The sequence below is a fragment of the Varanus komodoensis genome, unplaced genomic scaffold (genome assembly GCF_004798865.1).
Source record: "Varanus komodoensis strain SLA01 unplaced genomic scaffold, ASM479886v1 scaffold1, whole genome shotgun sequence".
NCBI lineage: Eukaryota > Metazoa > Chordata > Lepidosauria > Squamata > Varanidae > Varanus > Varanus komodoensis.
The window spans coordinates 24,862,576-24,880,929 of NW_025335268.1; the positions used below are offsets into that span (position 1 = coordinate 24,862,576).

General features: G+C 40.8%; 1 protein-coding gene across 1 annotated transcript in view; it reads right to left on the reverse strand.

Annotated features, from left to right (window-relative positions):
• Positions 1–15,176: 15,176 nt before the first annotated feature.
• Positions 15,177–18,354, reverse strand: part of MTR (5-methyltetrahydrofolate-homocysteine methyltransferase) — a 65,138-nt gene continuing 61,960 nt past the window's right edge. Inside the window, exon 33 of the mRNA XM_044419860.1 lies at positions 15,177–18,084. Within this exon, the coding sequence (XP_044275795.1) occupies positions 17,998–18,084 (87 nt within the window). The 3' untranslated portion in view covers positions 15,177–17,997. The remainder of the gene's footprint in view (positions 18,085–18,354) is intronic.

Consider the following 18,354-nt stretch of genomic DNA (forward strand, 5'->3'; position numbering starts at 1 on the left):
TTATATTTATAGTATTCATATTTATTGTCTTGGCACTTATGAAGTAAGAGTCAGACCAACATCAGGTTAAGGGCAACACTATGACTAAAGTATTTATCACATACAGCAGTTATTCAGCAATAAGTTCCATGGAGTGAAATAAGTCACACTGAATGCCTAGTAAATGTATTCAGGATAGCACACATCCAAGGAACCAAAAATGACAGCAGTTAGGTAGCAAATGGGAAATTCACTTTTGCTGCTTTTATCATGAAGGCTAGCTTATTTTCAGGAACAATTAGTTGTGCACACTTTATATAGCTGCTAGGGGGAAAACCCATAGTCAATAACTGAAGCAGCTAGGTCCTTATCAAACTGATTAAAAATAGACACCTGGCTAATCATTACAGGTAGCTCTAAGTGTTACCCGTTCAAAGAAAACCTTCTCACATGCTGGTAAGATTCACTAAAGTTGGGTGGAGAATGTGTGGTCCTCCATATGCTGTTGGACCGCTGCTCTACTCTGCCCTAGTCAACATAGCCAAGGGTAAGTTGGCTATGCAGCATTGTGGTCCAGCACACTGGAGGGGCATGCATTCCCCACTCCCACACTAGAGTCAGCCACAGAGCTGGTCCTGCCTTTAGGTAGAATGAGATGGCTGACTTTGGAAGCAATATTTTAGTTATTTAATTGATTTATAGTGGTGGTTAGGGAGGTGGAAGGGGAGGTGTTTGAGTTGTTTGCCTCTGGTGCCAAAATAGCTTGATTAGTCTTGGGTATTATGTAGCATGCCTTTATGGGGAGGGGTGCCATGGACAGCAAAATGTCTTGGAATCACTCTAGGTACTCAAACTGCAGAGAAAAGTAGATAATATAAAAGCAGTTTGTAATTATAGTAATGATGGTGTTCTAAAGCTAGTATTGAATGCTAAATTACTAATGCCTTACTGCTGAAGCAGTGAAATACACAGGAGAATACCAACCTACCTTGGACGGTGCTGTGAGATTATCAAGGTAATTTATGCAAAGAAATTTGCAATATATATCATTTTATTATTCCTAAAATAAAAACATAAAATTAAAGATTCATCCCACTTTGGCTTTGATTTAGTAGATTATGTTTGACAGCGCTATCAAATATAAAAGTATCAGGCTATATCCAGATATCTCGCTAAAAAGGAAATGGGTAGAAGTCAATTTTCCTGTCTGCTCTTCTCACACCAGGAAATGCTCCTGGAGTGGGAGAGGAACTGCTGTGGTGTGCTGGGTACAGTCTGGCCCCATTTGCCACTGTCCTACTCCCCGCTGAGCTCCCATGCCACAACTTACTCTATTCAGCATAAACCTCTGATCCTTAAGGAAGGATTCTGGGGGACTCTGGAAACTGCAGGGAGTGTAGAGAAAGTCGTTTTCCTCCTACCTCTTTCTAGAGGCAGATATTTGAATCGAACCCATTAAATTTTAGTTGAGGATCCTTGTTACCTTGGTACATGTTAAAACACTGAATCTATCTATGAACAAAAGCATTGTTAATGTGGATGGATCTGAACCCATGTCCAGAAATACACAGAAAATAGTACCACTTTTTCCCTAGGACATTATCTCCTCTTCATAAGGTCTAACAAAGAAATGTGCTGCATTGGCTACGCAATATCTATGACTAAATGCCCATGTGCAACTATGTAAATTCCAGCTAGTCAATGAGGCTTAAATGCACAAACCTCTGTGCTGGGTTTTGTCCAGAAATAGTGTATGGCAAATAGAGAACATTTCAACTTGACATTATACCCTATTAAAAACAGCTGTCTTTCAGACAAATACTATCAGTTGTCTGCAGGCATTACTGATTATGGCTACTGCTTATATAGCTGTTATTTCTGCACTGGACAGTGATGATGTTGCACTGTACTGTATTGGAGATGGCTTGAGACTCCTATATACTCATCATGCAACACCAAGCAGAGTTACAGCAAATGCTAGACTTAGATACTGATGCAGAAAAAGCCGGGAAAATCAATAAGGATTATACCTAATTATACCTAACGGGAAAAAGAAACACAATTTAATGGAAGATGGAGATTATATAACCTCAATAATTATCATGTCAACCAAAATAGATTTTCTTCTTCTTCTGAATGATACCTTCCATTGATTATCTCCAATTTAAATGGAATTAGAACCTTTCAGAAAACCAGCCTCAGTAGAATTTTATTCACACCTCAGTGGAAAATAAACCACCCTAATTAACCAGAGCTGCTATCTGACTGAAGTCCATATGCTTTCAGCATGCTGCAGGAAATACTGCAAGAGGATACAAAATCCCAACAGAGCATGAAAAGATTTTTAAATTGTATTATCTATGTATTCTAAGGGTGTAGCATGCAAAAACAATGCACTTTAGAACCATTGATTTTTTAGTATACATTTAAAAATATATCCATATTTCATACACTTGACTTGAAAATTTAATTATGAGATGCTCTTCTGGCCATTATTCAATTAATCATAATGGAAAAGTATTTTAAATTGCAGCATGCTTCTTAAACATGTATTTTTACATAAAGTTACACTGATGGCAATATAATGAACTTCAGTTTGATAATGCTCTCCAAACGTTAACAACATAATTCCTATTATAGACTTATGCTATATGACAATGTGGGTAATATAATTTCAGTATTCATGTCTACAAGGCATTGCATATGTACCATAAAATAAGCCTTACTACAATCAATATAGCTTATTTCAAAGTAAATATGCATAGGATTTGGATGTAATTAAAATATTGTGAATTTGCTAATAAATTCCAGTAAAATTAATGGAAACTTCTTCCAAGTAAAATATTTCTTCCAAGCAACCATTTTGGGCTGTGGATACATTTGATGATTTGAGAAAGTGTCCCGGGCACCTCTGCAAAATGACTGCTAAGGAAAGTGAAGCAAAGGAAAAATAAACTGCCCCAAAATTGAATACAAGTGTCCAGCGTTCCCACTGTCTAGCCTTCAAGCAGCAGAAGCCACCCTGAAGTTGGAGTCAGGACCCTTGTGAAAGAAAAGAAAGGAAGGGTGGTTTCATTTTGGATTCAGCTCTTCAAATGGGCAGACACCACTCCCTTATCTCTAATCATCTTCCAAATCTCTAAGGTTGATGCTATATCACCTGACACAACAGTTCTAATTGTTTGACCTGCCAGACTTTGCTGATAGGAAAGGCTTGGCAGAACAGGTCCACATTCCACTGGCTGGAGGCACCATCCACCTAGAATTCCATGTATCTGCATAGCTGCCTTTTCCTCCTGAAACACTTGGTTAGCCCTGGGAGCAGTATAATTGGAAAGGAGACGGTAAGGGAGGTAGCAGCTGGAAACAACATGTATTTGGATGGAAACATCCATTGTATGTCCAAATTCTAGAACTGACATGAGTTCACAACGACTGAGATCTAGGCAGAAAGGCTGTATCAGAGGGATCATAGGATGGAATATTTCTAACAGTCTATGCTGGTCTTTCCCAACTTAGTGCCACCTCAGATGTGCCAGACCACAAACATTGGTTGAGGTGATAAGAGTTGTAATCCAATAGAAATAGCGGAGGCATCAAGTTAGGAAAAGTTGATCTATCATGTAAGAATGATTTGAACGATGGCCAGCTAGTAAGGCAACAGAACAAGAGATTTGATTAAACTTTTCAAAAGCATGACATCCATTCTTGTGATGGCCCTCTCCCTGAAATACTTTAAGAAATAAGCAAGCAAGCTAACCAAACCAGGATGATTTAGTTAACAAAAATGGCCTTGCTTGGTGCACCACACAGAAAATACAGTGTTCCAAGCGGTTATAAAGCAACCAGAGAGGTTAGAAGTGCTCAGGGACTTTCACTAAGCTCCTTATAAAAGCTGTCAGGAGAGAAGGCTCTCCTGCCTTTTGCACACATTTAGACTTGAACTAGATGGGATCCTTTGCCTGTCAGTTTAGACTGAATCAGGTCAGAGAGGAAGAGAATGGAGGAAGTTGATAAGCTCAGAAAGAAAACTACCTACCCAAAGTCTAGGGACCTTGTGGACACCAAAGCCTGCATACTTTCCAGGCAGCTAAGGTGTCTGGGTTCACCTTCCTGCCACTGAGACCTGATACATCTTTGTTCTCTGCCATTGAGGTAACAGGACTGGCCACCTAACCTGGAAGGACAGTACATGTACTGTATGTGGTGCCCCATGCTTCCTTTTCAGATTACTTCTGAAAGCATTTCTGTGACTCAAACCATTATTCAGAAAGCAACCTACTAAGTACATACAAGCAGTGGATATCTAATTGAGATTAATAAAAGAGCATCTCATTTGGAGTCATTCATCTGAGAAGAAGTATGTTTGGTTCACAAATATGACACAAAATATGAAATAAAACTAGCAAATTTGTCAGGGCAAATTGATAGTTTCCAAGTTTGCACCTCACTGTATTAGAAACTCCAGTTTGTGGTTCACTGACTATTTATCTGGCTTTATTGATTTCCCTGTACTGACAGTTAAGTCTCCACACTGCTGCTTAGCCTTTTTATATCCAGATAATTTGGACACAGGCTTTTGCACAAGAGGTTAAAACCCAGGACAGTTCTTATTAATGTCTCAGTAGCACAAATGCATTTTTAGTTTCACAGGTGCTAGTTTTGCATGCAATGCATTTAACAGTCTGTAGGAGTGTTAATTGGAGCTAATTATACTCTTATTAATCTGTGTTGACATTAACCCATAGAACTCTGGTTTTCATAATAGTTACAGTCTTTAAGGAATCTTAAACTATAATGCTCTCTAGTCATCTTAAAATGGATGTTTAACACATAAATAGGTTGGATCCAGAACACACATGGTTACCCAGGCATTTGCTGATTTTAGTATCTAGGTTGGTTAGCTTTTTCTTGTTTTCATATTTTATTGTTGTACTGCACTCTGTGAATTGATAATGAATAATAGTGTATACACATATTAAATAAATAATAATAACTTCATGAACTGGATGCTTCCATTGATGGAAAGGAGGCCACTGTTGTTGATTTCCTCTTTGCCATGAAGGCTCACATGCCTCTGAAAATGCTGCAGAAAACTGGGAGGCCTCCAGAATAGTATGGGAGGTGGCACTGGAGGCTGCAGAGTGCCTAAGATCATCCTCATTTGAATTTTCTTCCTTTTCTTGTGACATCTTAAGTACATGAACCCTAGCTAGAATCCTATTTATTAAGAAAGAAGATACAATAGGAAGCTGCCCATTTTGCAAAGCATTTCCAAGCTTCACAAAGATGACCAGAATGAGATCTAAACTAAATACAAATGGGCAAACTTTGAATACTTTACTGGAGAAACAGCTGGGGAAAAGAGACTGCAAAGCTCAATGACTTCTTCAAGGCAAAGGAGAACATCAGATGTCAGGATTTGCCTGGGGCTAGAATTCTAATTTTCCTGTCTTATGGGTTGAATGCAGCATTATGAAGTGGTCACACGTGTATCCTAGCATAAGTGGAATAGATAAGATTTTTAGATCCCATTTCAAAAGATAGAAAAAAATCCAGACAGAAACATAGCAGTCTAGTGTAGGATCTTTGTTGTCTCTTCCACAAAGATTACTCCCTGTGGCATTCATATGTAAAAAGAACTTCAGATAAAAGCAGCCACATGATTCTAAGCCCCTTTGATGGAAAAGGTACTCTCTAGGGTGTCGTGATTGCTACTATTTTCAAGTTCGGTCCATGTATTGCACAAGCGCTTCATAATATGCTGCCGCATTTATCACATTTCTATTCTGCTCAATTTCTGTTCTGCCCAAAGCTCTCTGGGCAGTTTTAAAGCTTGTTGTTGTTGTTGTTGTTGTTGTTGTTATTATAACATTTCTATGCCGCCCCTTGCCGAAACCTCAGGGCGGCTTACAACATGATAAAATACATTGAAATACAATAGTACATAATAAATTACCATTAAATATAAAAATACAAAAAATACATTGATTTACAAATATAAAATTAAAATTATCAGTATAAAATAAAAATATAGGAGGAGAAAGAGAAGGAAGAAGAAGTTGCCCTGGCCAGATCATATGTTTTAACAATTGAAATGATGTTTAAATAAAAAGGTCTTTACCTGGTGCCGAAAAACCAGTAACGACGGTGCCAGGCGGACCTCTTTGGGGAGTGAATTCCATAGGTTGGGCGCCACCGCAGAGAAAGCCCTCCTCCGAGTACTTACTCTCCTAATTTCTTTCATGGAGGGTTCCCAGAGAAGGGACTCTCCCGCAGATCTCAAAGGGCAGTCGGGCATATACGGACGTAAGCGCTCGTTCAGGTAGCCAGGACCCAAGCCGTTTAGGGCTTTATAGGTCATAATCAACACCTTGAATTGGGCCCGGGCTTCAATGGGAAGCCAGTGAAGCTGACGGAGGACTGGAGTCATGTGAGCATAACACCCCGTCCCCGTCAGCAACCTGGCAGCTCTATTTTGCACCAATTGAAGTGTTCGGACTGTCTTCAGGGGAAGCCCCACGTAAAGCGCGTTACAGAAGTCTAGGCGGGAAGTCACCAGCGCGTGTGTCACTGTCGCCAGGCAGTCGTACTCCAGGTAGGGGCGCAGCTGATTAATCAGCCGAAGCTGAAGGAAGGCGTTCCTCGCTACCGCTGTCACCTGAGCTTCCAAAGAAAGCTCCGGGTCGAGGAGTACTCCTAAGCTGCGGACCTTATCCCTAAGAGGGAGTGTTGCACCATTCAGGACCAGGTGAAATCCACCCTCTCCGAAACCCGATCCGCCAACCAACAGGACCTCCGTCTTGTCTGGGTTGAGTTTCAGTTTATTGGCCCTCATCCATTCCCTTACCTCGGCCGAGCACCGGTTCAGCACAGCCACTGCCTCACCTGGATTAGTGGAGAACAAGAGGTAAAGCTGGGTATCATCAGCGTATTGATGATTCCGCAGCCCACACCTCCTGATGACCTCTCCCAGCGGTTTCATATAGATGTTAAATAGCAGAGGGGATAGAATGGAGCCCTGTGGTACCCCATGGCATAGCTAAAACTATTCCAATTAAATATCAGTCTGGTTTAGTAGTTCTGCTATAGTTTATATTACATTGGATCCATAATATCGTGTTCATTCTACTTGGGAATAAACCAGAGGAAAAGATAAATGTCTGGATAGAGGGGACACTGGGGAAGGTTCAGACTTGTGCTATTAGGATGGTGGTTGGTATGGTGAAGAACAGAGCGAGGAGCAGGGGTATCATGATAGGAGAGATGGACAAAGGTTGTAGTGAATGTGTCCTCTAGTCAGCCCCATTTTCTTCAGGGTTTGGGTATCCATGCCAGCCAACCCTCCCACCAGGTGGTGCTGCTGCAGTTGACACTACTCATCCATGATATTTTCTAAACCAAACCAAACGTCTCCCTGGATCACACTATACTGAATAATTTCCAGCCAGTGAGCAATATTACATTCTTGGACAAGATGCTGTTGGAGTATGTGGTGGTTTCTCAAGCCCAGGGATTTCTGGATTGAAATGGATCTAAATAATCCTTCTCATTTAGTCTGGCTTCAGGCCTGATTATGGGACACAGATTGCTTTAGTTACTTTGGTAGATGTTCTGTGTTGGGAATTAGAGGGGGAGAATATTTCTGTTAGTTACACAGAAATATTTTTATTTTTTTGTACCACTGAAGTGTCTGTCTTAGTTGGGCCTGGAAGACAGTGTTACATCCAGTTCTTCTTGGAAGCGTGAGTTCAGAAGCAGGTGGCCTTTTCACACTGTGATCACTGGCCTGTGATGTTCTTCATGGTTCCACCTTATTCTCATGCTGTTTAATGTACATACGCTGGCAGAGATTGTGTTAAGTTTTAGGCTTCACCACTAATAACACCCAACTCCCCCCCCCCCGCATTTCCATCTAAATCCAAGAAAGCTCTTCTGATTTTAAATTGGTAGATTATGTAGGTAAGGAAGTGGATGAAAACAAACAAACTGAAGTTTAAACCAGACAAAGCAGGGGTGTTTTTGTCATTGAAAGGCAGATTAGGGCTTTAGGTTGTGCTACATGAGGTTATAATCCCTCTGGAGAGTCATTCTCACAGTATGGGTGTACTTTTGGATCTGGCCCTGAAACAGGATGCCCAGGTCTCAGTGATGTTCAGGAGTGTGTTTGCACAACTGAGGCCTGTGTGTCAATTTTGCCCATTCCTAGAGATGCCTGATTCATAAGCCATGTGCATGCCTTGTTTCTCATTTGGACTACTGTAACAAGTTCTATCTGTGGTTGCCTCCAAAAACTGTTCAGAATTTACAGCTGGCTCAGAACACCCTGAGTTGCCCACCCTGACTGCTTTTTTATGGTAAAAAGGATGGAGTATACTTCAAATAAATACAGGAGGATTAAGAACAAACCAGCTGTTTTTTCCTCTGAAAAATCATCCCCTTCTGATAGGGCAGTTCTCACTAGTAAAGTGGCTAGTCTGAATTTGGAAATATGACTGGGCCATGTAGCGTGGTTCCAGACTAGTACATAAAGAGGACCCAGCAGAAACCATGACTACTGGGAAATCAGCCATGTGCACAGTTGCACCAAAGCTAGTTGTGGACTATTGCATAGCAAATAATATCATGACAACAGCCAAAAACTAAAGTGTTAAAGAAGCTGGAAGATTGTACAACTCAGTGATCAGATGGCATTTGCTTAGATTCCACTAGATATTGCAAATACAGTGAAATGCAAAATGAAAGGACTTGGGTGTGGAAAGGAGCCAACATCCTGTATATTTAAATACTTGTCAAAAATCAGGAGACTTTTATACCTTCATCTATCAGGCTGCAATTGAAATCAATAGCTGTACTGCTGTGTTTCATGAGGTGATTATTCTTAATCTTTCCTTAGAAGGCTTGGAAGGACTGTGCCATGCTATTAGCTGAAAATCACACCTGTGGCAGACATTATAAGGCTTCATTTTCTTCTAGAAAAAGATTTATGTATAAGGGGGCAATATTTATATGTGTCCAACCCTCTCAGTATTATAACACAGAATTACAGATTAGATGTTTAAAGGCATTTATGTTGGCACATGGGGCAAACAAGATGGGATGCTAGTTGCATTTTGAATTTTTTAATTGCTTAGGGAGGGGGCATACTGCCACATGTAAGGCCTGAGCAAGATCAGGACTGTGGCATGCTAGAAGGGGCTTGCTCCTTCCTTTCCTGTGCTCCTGAGGAAGAGAACTCCCCACAGCTGCCATTAGCTGAGGGAAGGAAGTTCCCTTGGTTCAACAGAAGATTCCACTCTGGGACAAATAGCAGTTTCAAGGATGGGGGCCATGCTGGGGGGAAGAGCTAAACCCCCTCTCCACAATCAGTGCCAACCCTACTTGGGATCAAAGCCTATTTGCTTTTTATTTTGCATTGCTTGGCTAAGCAGAAAGACATATTTACCAATCTGTGCAATACAGACAGTTGCCCTTTTTGTACTAAGGACCAATGGAACTATTTCTCTCTCTCGAGTCTTTGCATGTGACAGGCCTAGAGAGTTCTGTTTTTCCTTTCATTTCCTCTTCTTGCCACAAGCCTTCAGATTTAAAAGAACTAGACTGCCTATAATGTCATGTTCTAGAGGTAGAGAGAAGACTATGTGTCTTAAGAGAGAAACCCATGACCCTGTGTGTCAGACTGGATGAAACCAAAATGAAAATATGTCTGTTGCCTGCCCTGAAACCAAGCAAATCTCTCACTGGTGGAAAAGTCAGCAAAGCCTTAGCTTTCATCAACCAAGTAAAACTCCAATTATGATTGGGAGGCCCAGTTATACCGGTACTGGTGTATGTATGTATGTATGTATGTATGTATGTATGTATGTATGTATGTATTTATAACATTTATATCCCATCCTACACCAGAAAAACGTCCCAGGACGGCTTACAATATTTGTGTTGTGTTGCAACCAATATTTTGATTGTGTGGAAGCATAATTATATCAGATATGTGTCACCCTTTCCCCCTCAAGTAATATTATCCCTTCAACTGCCATTTTTTTTCTTGGTGAAAAGGCAAGTACAAATTAAAGAAATGTTCTGTGCGGCAGGTTAGACTGAAACACCTTCTGCTATTCAGTGAGCTCCACAGCACTGTAAACATTTAAAACCATGATTTTAAAACATTTAAACATTTAGAATCCACTCTGTAAGCACCACTTTATCCACTACACTGCTTTTCAAGGGACAGGTACTGTGTACATCAGGAGTCCCCAATCTTTTTGAATCTGTGGACACATTTAGGAATTTGAGAAACTGCTGTGGGGACCACCACAAAATGCCTAATCAGTGGATAACCACTTGGTGTCTGTCACTTCTGTGGATCTTAGGCTGTATCTTATTCAGCAAAAGGTTCAGTTCCTGTGTGCTGGATATTGCACTCTCTCTTTAAAAAGGGTTTGTTTGTTTTTTACTTCAGCTAATTGCTGGCAGTACAATGCAGCTTCTTTTAACCTTTTGACAATCTTCCAGTAGTTGCTTCTTTTTGGGAGAGAGGGCTATTACACTTCTAAATTTGATGCTGCAACAGTTATTCACTCACCAGTATATGTTCTTTTAAACTAGCTACCTCTTCCATGAAAAATTAACAAATGGTCAGACTAAATGGATTCTCTCCCCACTAAGACTGATATTACAATATTGGAAGGATAAACACTCACCACCAATATTTAAATGAGTGGCATAGCAACACCACCTTCAAATCTTTACTTTCACCTGCTTTTGATGAAGCCTGAATTCCTAAAAAGTCATGAGAATTTCATACGTATTCATTGCTATGGGTGGTTACAAATTCATGTATGTTGTGGATACCTGTGTCCACCATTTCAGGGACCAATTCATGGATCCTGTTGGAGATGCTAGGGTGCCTTGAAGCCCATTTTGGGGGACTGTAGTAAATATGAATATATGCATCCTGATTTAAGTCATACCTGGACTAGAACAGTCGAAATCAATGAGACCTGCTTTTCACGTCTAATTTATGCCTCTTTGCTTGTAGCAGGTCTGTTCTTAGTCTAGGCCTGGATCCAACCTATATATATTTCAAGTTAAAAATCAAAGACAAAATATTTAAACACCCCAATTTCTCATATGGGTGATTGTAAGACCATACAAAAAAGGCATAACCCTAAAGCCTTCCAACATTTTCTGGAAGGCCATAGGATTTTTTGGAGTCTAAGTACCTCAGTCTCAGTAAGTAGGACTTAAAAGTCTGAGGCCCCACCTTGCCCCCTTATAGCTGGCATGGGAAGAACACAGGCCATCACTTTGTGGTCCCAAATAGAGGAGAAAGAGGAGCATGCTGGGGGAAGGAAAGGGAGCAGGCTACAGTCAACAGTTTAAGCCATAGCCAAACAATGCTCCAGCCTTCTTCCTTCCTCCTCTGGTACAACTTCCTCTAGACCATGGGACCTCAAACTACGGCCTGAGGGCCGAATCTGGCCCGCCATGCCCATTTGGACCTGCCATGTGCGTGCCTGCACCCATGCATGCGCCCGCCACCGCCCACCTCACCCCACGCACGGGGAGGCAGCAGTTTGCTCGCTCGGAGAAAATGATCTCCAAGGGAGCAAGCTTCTGCCTCATGCGCTCACCTCACGGCGCGTGCCCGCCCCCACCTGCACCTCACCTCACCATGCCCCGTGCCCACACACAGCGCCCCTGCACTGACCCGCGAGCACTGCCAACACCACCTTTCCGACCTGCACCCAGCACCGGCATCTTTCAACTGGTACCCTGGTGGAAAAGTTTGAGGATCCCTGATCTAGACAATCAAAAATGGCTGTCTAAATGAAATGCAGGACACAAGGCATGGCAGTGGTGAAGACCATCACTACCACATCTGCCTGTGTATACTGGCTCCCCCCATTGCACATAAGCCTCTGAGGACATGCAAGGGGGGAGCACTGGATTGCATCCTAAAAACTCTGTGACTTGTCACCCTCTGAGTACAAATTAACCAGCTTTGGAAAATTCCCAAATCACATACACACAGAGACCAAGAATTGGGTGGTAACCATTCAAAGGGCAGTTGGGACTCACATGATCTGATCATACTCCATACAAAAAGTGTCCATCTATGTCAAAAATGGTGCATGTGTGTGGTGCCAGCCTAAATCTTCTCACTGACATGATTTTCTTGGGAAGGGAGCAGAAGAGGATGGAAATGTACTGAACGGTCTGAGCCTTTGCCTGTAATATGAGGTGGTACAACTTGGGCACTGGTGGTATTGTACCACCTAATTTGAAATTAGGCCTTTGGGACAATTATGTCCTGAATTTCAAACTGCTTAGTTCAAGCAATACTGAAGTAATGCTTATAAAAGACAAGATGATTTATAATAACCAGGCTACAATTTGTACCACCATGTATCTAGTTTGTTAAATGAGCTTGCTGATCAATGTCACATCTCTCAGTGCTGCCTGCCAACCAGCCTCCCTGTAAAGGATTTTCTCACAAGGTCACAACTGGCACACAAATGTACAGTCTGTCAGCAGGCTCAGACTGAGACTTCCGTGCATTAAAGAAGGCCTTGCATACTCTACAGCCAAACACAAACTTCAGTATTAGAAATTCAGTATCTAGTAGATGCTCCCCATGAAACATGTCTGCTAAAAAGAATCATGTGCTGAATCAAGCACACATGGAGAGGAATTTTGGTTTAATTCACATTGACAGGCCATCATCGAGTTTTGAACAAACCACACTAGGATCCTATGGGGAACTGATTTGCCACTATGTGTATGGAATGCTGGACTAGAGGGACCCTTGGTCTGACCCTGCATGGGCTTTTATTCTAGTTCTAGTTTCACACTGTTTTACATTCTGTAATGCTTTTTAAATCTTTGTACTGCCACCAGGTTTACTCTGGTTTTCATTGTATGATATATTGTTTTGACAAGTAAATTTTTGGACTCGATTTTATACTATGTTATACTGTACTGTATGTTACATTTTAGGTTGCTTTAAATTGTTGCAACTGTCCAGGGAGTGAGCAAGCAAGTGAGCTAGCTAGCTAATTTATTTATTGAAAACTTTTGTACCCCATCCTGTACATAAAAGTCTCAGGACAGTCCAACAGGTTCAGCTATTAGGAGGTATAAAATGTGATAAACAATAGAATATTGGGACCAGGCTTCAGTTACTCATGCCCTAATTACTTCCAGATTTGACTCTCATAATGTACCCTATGTGGAACTGCCTTTGAAGGTAGTTCAAAAACTTCATTCAGTTCAAAATACACTGTCTGAATAATGTGGGAAGCCAGGTGGTCCAGCCATATTACATCAGCTGCATTGGTTACTAGAATGCTTCATGCCCAGTCAAGGTGCTGATGTTAAAACCTATAAAGCCATAAATGGTTTAGGACCAGTTTATCTGAAGACCTGCCTTCTCCCAATATGATCATGCCGGTGTTAAATTCAGTTAATTTTACAAGCACAACTCTTCCCTTTTCCCTCTTCCAGCAGATCCAGATGAAAGGTTTCTAAAAACTAGTCCTTTATTTGAGATAGACTAGCTTGTCCTACATCAAAGGAAGTAATACAAAGGCTGTTAACAAGCAGCAAAAATCAAAATAATGTTCCCTCTAGTTTAAAGGAGAAGCTTCTTCCCTTAATAGCTGATTGCAAAACTGAAAACCAGTTTCTCCTTTGCTTCTCCAAAGGCACTGCTTTACCCTCAAGGAGGTTCATGCTGCTTGAGAGCTAGACAGCAGGACTATTAGATGCTACCTAACTGGTCTGCCTTTTTGGCTTGACAACTGGTGTCATGAACCAGGTTTCCTCTGTTTGCACATTCAAAGTCGTTCCTGCAGAACATTCTTGATTGATCAAAGCATTTTCCAGAAGCACAAACACTCAGAATGAATAACTGAGAATGCAGAGTGATTCATTGAACCCATCTAGTAATTACTAGGAATTCTCCTTATGAGTATTTTGGGCCCCCTCCTTTTGGGAGGCGCCTTCTGAAAAAGAGCACACACCCTCTCTGTATGCTGATCCTCTAATTAGGCTGACTTCTCTGCTGCTGTCACATCTTGACATCAAGAGCCAAACCTGCCTCATCTGTCTCTGAGAAACTCCCCTGTTCCAAGTCCCCTCCCAAAAACTGTACTTCTTGGTTATTCTCTGCCTGAGCACCTGGAAGTCTGGCCTTAAGGTAAACATCTCCACTGTTCTCATCTCAACACCTGAAAATGGCCCACATTCAGATCCTCCTTGTTCTCCAGTGTCTCCCCACAAACCAGAGGGAGTTTGATTCCCATTAGTCACTAGAAAATCTTGTTGGTAATCTTAGCATTTCAGTACCACATTCCAACCCCTCTTCTTTATCTAGCTCTTCTTTCAAGGTTGAATTTTCTAACTTGAAATGCTGTACAAGTGGCCTTGCTTGTATGTCCACTTACAAGCTCAATTGGGTTAGGGAGTGTGAGAGACAAAGCCTCCTTGAGGGTGGCACCACAGTGGTTAGGGTAGAAATTGCTATGGAATGCAGAAATTGAGATCGCTATAGAAAATGTTGTGCCTTCTAGGCCCTGAAATTACATCTCTTCCAGGATAATTTTCTTTAACAGTGTTTTCTGTTACCGATCCTTGAAGCCTCATGATTCTTTACAATACTGAATTCTTACAGTTTGCTGCTTCAAGTGCATCCTGTATTTCAACCTCATTATCATGTGATGACTTGAATAGTAATGCCCGAAAAATACTTTCGATAATTAATGCTAAGAAAGAACTAAAGATCATCCTGAAGGTAGCATTTTAGATAGTTTTATGGATGGAAAGAAGTTAGAGAGGGTCTTTTAGGCTCCAGAAGAGACCTTACAGCTGTGTGAGCAGCAGAGATTGTTTGCTGCTGATCTTGATCATAGGGTACTGGGATCTCCGTTGGGGTTCTCCTTTGGAAAAGTGCTATGCGTTGGGGTGGGAGTCATTAGCAGAACTACAGCCAAAGAGGGCCGACAGCCAGAGGCTTGATCAGGGGCAGTGACTGGCAAGAAAACATATCTCATAGGAGATGAGCTTGCAGTGGCTCCCAGTCCCACTCCTCAAATTGTAAACCATTGCTTTATTTGGTTTCCGCTTGTCTGAAGATTCTCTTCTTCCATTGAAGAGATATGAGAAAAACATAAATAGGTAAGGTCATTTTTATTGCACAATATTTTAATGATAAATTAAAACTCCATCTCAATATTAAGTAGTTATACAAAGCATTTTGTCAGTGTCCTGGTTCAGAGAGCGATAGCAAAGAACGAAAGTTCATCAATCTTAGGTGCGCTACTAGGAGGAAATAAATGAAGAGCTGAGATATGCAAAGAAGAATTTACCATGAGAGGGCCACAGTCAGTACCATAATTCTGTTGTTGAGTGGAATAAGCAGTAGCCTAGTCAATAAGCGGGAGCCCAAGGTCTCAGATTGCCAAGCAAACATGTTTCAGTTGCATGCTGTTTTCCAATTTCAGTTCTCCTCCAAAGCAAGTCTTTTATGCCAGTTTGGCCGAGCCATACCTTGACGTACACAGCTGCATCAACACCTTGCTCCTGTGGGGAGTGCTTTACTCTGCTGGGTCCTTGGCTTGAGACTGTCTGGAACTTCCTCTTAAGCTTCCATCTATCTAGAGAGTTGGGAAGGGATCCCATCTCCAGCTCTAAATGCAAACTGTCCTGATGTAGGGGAGGAATGCTGAATGGCTGTTGGAACGTCTTGGCTCTGCTGCTGATGCCGGGCCAGCTGTAGTGTGCACTTCCCCAGGGGAGGAAGGCTCTTGGGCCAAAGACGAGTCTTCTCTGTCTATTGACCCAGAGGTAGTCCTCCTCTTCAGAAGAGAGTCTTCCAGGGGAGATATGGCAGCAATTTAGAAGCATTTGTATTACAAATATATGTACATTGTCACCTATTGAAATATTCCATTTTCATCATGCCCAAAGCACATACTTTTAACAATTTAATTATCAAAGTTCTTGTTTTATCAACATCAGTTGTTGGCAGGCTGCTCTACAAAAACAAAAGTATCTTAAGGCCACTTTCTGGCCTACTGAGACAGTCTGTTTTTTCTGTTCCTGAGTAGACAATTAGAAAGCAAGAAGCAAATTTTCCATTCACAGTTTATAGATGCGGCTTGTGTAATACTGCTGACATTTTATCCACGGAGTCTCTTGGCCAAATAGAACCATGTTTTGAAAGGTTTTCTGTTTCTTCTCCATACATGTAGACCCTATCATGACCCTACATCTTTTCTGGACCTCGGATGCCCTGAATCATATTATAGACAACTATGTGATAAAGGGATCAGAGATTGCTTTTCTGAGTCCATTCTTATTTTACCCAAGTGGTTTTCATAACATCAGAAGCCCAAGACCATGAGGAAAAGTCCAAAAGAAAGCTCTTCCCTATACAAGCATTGTCTCTCCTGGAAACAGGGACACCCCATAGGGGAAGGAGCCATGTAGGGAAATCCCTCCATGCTGGGTTAGGCTTCTTATGTTACTGAAATGACAGGGGAAGACGGAACAGTGCAGCAGTTCCCATGATGCTGATGTCATGCTGAAAGCACTCTTATTAAGCTCTCCAACGTGTAGCACTGAGTACATTTTTCTGGTCAGTTTAACATATGCTGATTGGCAACCTTGGACTATCATGGACAAATAGCTGCAAGTCCACTTATAAGGAAAGGACTATAGCAATAGTTAATGACAGTTCATCTTAATGTCTTAATGATTAATGACAATCAAGAAGATCAAATTTAGTCCCCATTTTAAACCTTTTCTTCTGTGCTCAGCCCTAATCTAGGGGTCTTTACACAGAAATCTGCCCGTATTAATAAAATTAGATGCTTTAAAGCTAAAGAAATGTAAATTTATTTACTTTAATTTTATTATAGCACTAAGTAGAGACAATTCATCAATTAGATACCTCTTTGAGGAAGGAACACTAAGTGCAAACTGCAAACTAAAACATCCTAATAATGTAGCACTACTCATTCAAATTCTTAAACTAACAATACCAGAGTAAACATTGGCTGATTTGGAAAAATCCAAACAGGCATGAAGAATTTTCTTTTTTAAAAGCAATTTGACAGGGAAAGAAATCTCACTGAGATTTCAACAGACAGACCTCATTGTGGAAGTGGGGAAAGTTTATATGATCCCAGTCCTAAACACCCTATCCCCACAAACATATCTGACCTAATATTTTGGTAACTAATAGCATATGACAAATATTTGTGACCTAATATTTTAGTAACTAATAGCATATGACAAAAACAAAGACTGGGCATGTTTTGGTAGTAACAGAACAGAAGGCTAAACCAACTGTGAGTGTAACTATATAACAAATAGAGATTACAAAACTTCTGAGAACAATGTGATTTCTCTGGGCCTAAAAGGGTAAATTGTTTTGTTTTCATTTTATTAATCATACTTAAATATCACTTATAATAATAAAAACCCTCAATATTAAATTAGGTTAAGCAATCAGGAAAGCACTTATTTCTGAACTTCATGTCTACACTGAATTTCTGAGTCTATACATACAGTCAAAGTGAAGGTCAGTATCCTATACATATTAACATTTCGCAGTCAGTGGGACATATCTGTGCAAATATTTGACTTAATTTTCACCGCTACTAACAAAAAGAACTCAGCACTTAACTTAGTAACAATATTTCCACAATAAAATAACAACAGGTTATGGACTCTGTGCAGCATTGTATAGATTCAAATAAGACTCTATTCTCTGTTAACACATGCAAACACATCTAATTAAATTAGGTTCCAAAAACCAACTAGAAGTACCTTTCAAACAGAAACTGACAGATTTGCTCATGTTAACATATGTGAACATGTGTATATGCATGAAATGGTTTACCACATGTTAGCCTGTTTGAATTCCTCTGCTGATCCAAATTGTGACAAAACAAAGTGGCAAGGGAACACTAATTGATCATACCACACAAAACCCCAACCCTACACATACTGTTAATATGGCTCATACCCAAGAATGGGTCCTAGCCATTTTTCAGCCTCTGCCACAGACATGCTTTTCCTTAAGGCATAATCTTCAACCTGTAGAATGAAGAAAGGGATGACTAATTTAGCATTTTAACTGCTGGAACTTCTCAGTCATCAAAACTTTCACCAACCATGCTGAAAAAGAGCATTATGACTCATACATTTGCATCCTCCTTATCCAAGCTTTTGATTTTTAAAATTCTCTTTCTGTACATAAATAATTACAAACACTAAATGACAGGTTACAAAAAGCAGCCATTTCATAAAATCTAGATCCAAACCAGACCTTGAAAGTTTTCTACCAATCTAATGAGCAACCAGTTT